The 760-nt window shown below is 38.0% G+C and overlaps 1 protein-coding gene across 1 annotated transcript in view; it reads left to right on the top strand.

Annotated features, from left to right (window-relative positions):
• The window catches only part of TTC33 (tetratricopeptide repeat domain 33), a 64,629-nt gene that overhangs the window by 58,616 nt on the left and 5,253 nt on the right, over positions 1-760 (top strand). Inside the window, exon 3 of the mRNA XM_006889550.1 lies at positions 71-202. Within this exon, the coding sequence (XP_006889612.1) occupies positions 71-202 (132 nt within the window). The remainder of the gene's footprint in view (positions 1-70; positions 203-760) is intronic.

Raw genomic sequence — 760 nt, 5'->3', positions numbered from 1 at the left:
ATCTCTATAAAAGTTAGCTTTTTTATGAGTGTTACTGACAAATTTTTTCCCTCCTTCTCTTTGCTTGTAGGTTCTCATGTCTCTTCATGAAATGTTCCCAGCAGTGCATGCAGCAGAAATGGCTGTCCAGAGAAATCCACACTCTTGGGAGTCATGGCAGACTTTGGGCCGTGCTCAGCTTGGCTTAGGAGAGATAGTCTTGGTAAAGAAGTCAGGTTATAATGTTGAAATATGCAGAAAATAATAACAGTTTACCCTTTAAAGGTATTAATCTAGTACATAGGTCAGAGTTGTAACGGGAGTCCTTTTCTATTTTAAACATTAATTATATATGTTAGAATATTTTCTGGGTGAGTGAAATCTTAGAATTATAAAAATATAAATAATATTGGGTTAGGTTAGTTCTTTAGAGTATTAAGTTTCTCATGAGTATGTTAATACCACTATGGAGACAAGGCCATTAATAGAAAGTAAAATATAAGTGAGTACTAGGCTCTTATCCTGGGCCCCTACAGAGGCAAAACCATTGAAACATATGTATACACAAATGTAAAGAGAGAGAGAGATACATTTAAACAAAATTAGTATGTTGTTGTTGTTATGTGTCGCTTGCGACTCATAGCAACCCTATGTACAACAGCCCTAAACTCCGCTCTGTCCTATGTCAGTCGCACTGTCTCTGACACTCCCATCCTAATTATCCCAGTCACTGAATCAATCCACCTCATAGAGGGCCTTCCTCTCCTGCGCTGTCCCTCCA

This window comes from Elephantulus edwardii, unplaced genomic scaffold (genome assembly GCF_000299155.1).
Source record: "Elephantulus edwardii isolate Elephantulus edwardi_28Jun2011 unplaced genomic scaffold, EleEdw1.0 scaffold00079, whole genome shotgun sequence".
NCBI classification, from domain to species: Eukaryota; Metazoa; Chordata; class Mammalia; order Macroscelidea; family Macroscelididae; genus Elephantulus; species Elephantulus edwardii.
The sequence above is the reverse complement of the archived record's forward strand: the minus strand, read 5'-3'. Positions and strand labels throughout refer to the sequence as shown.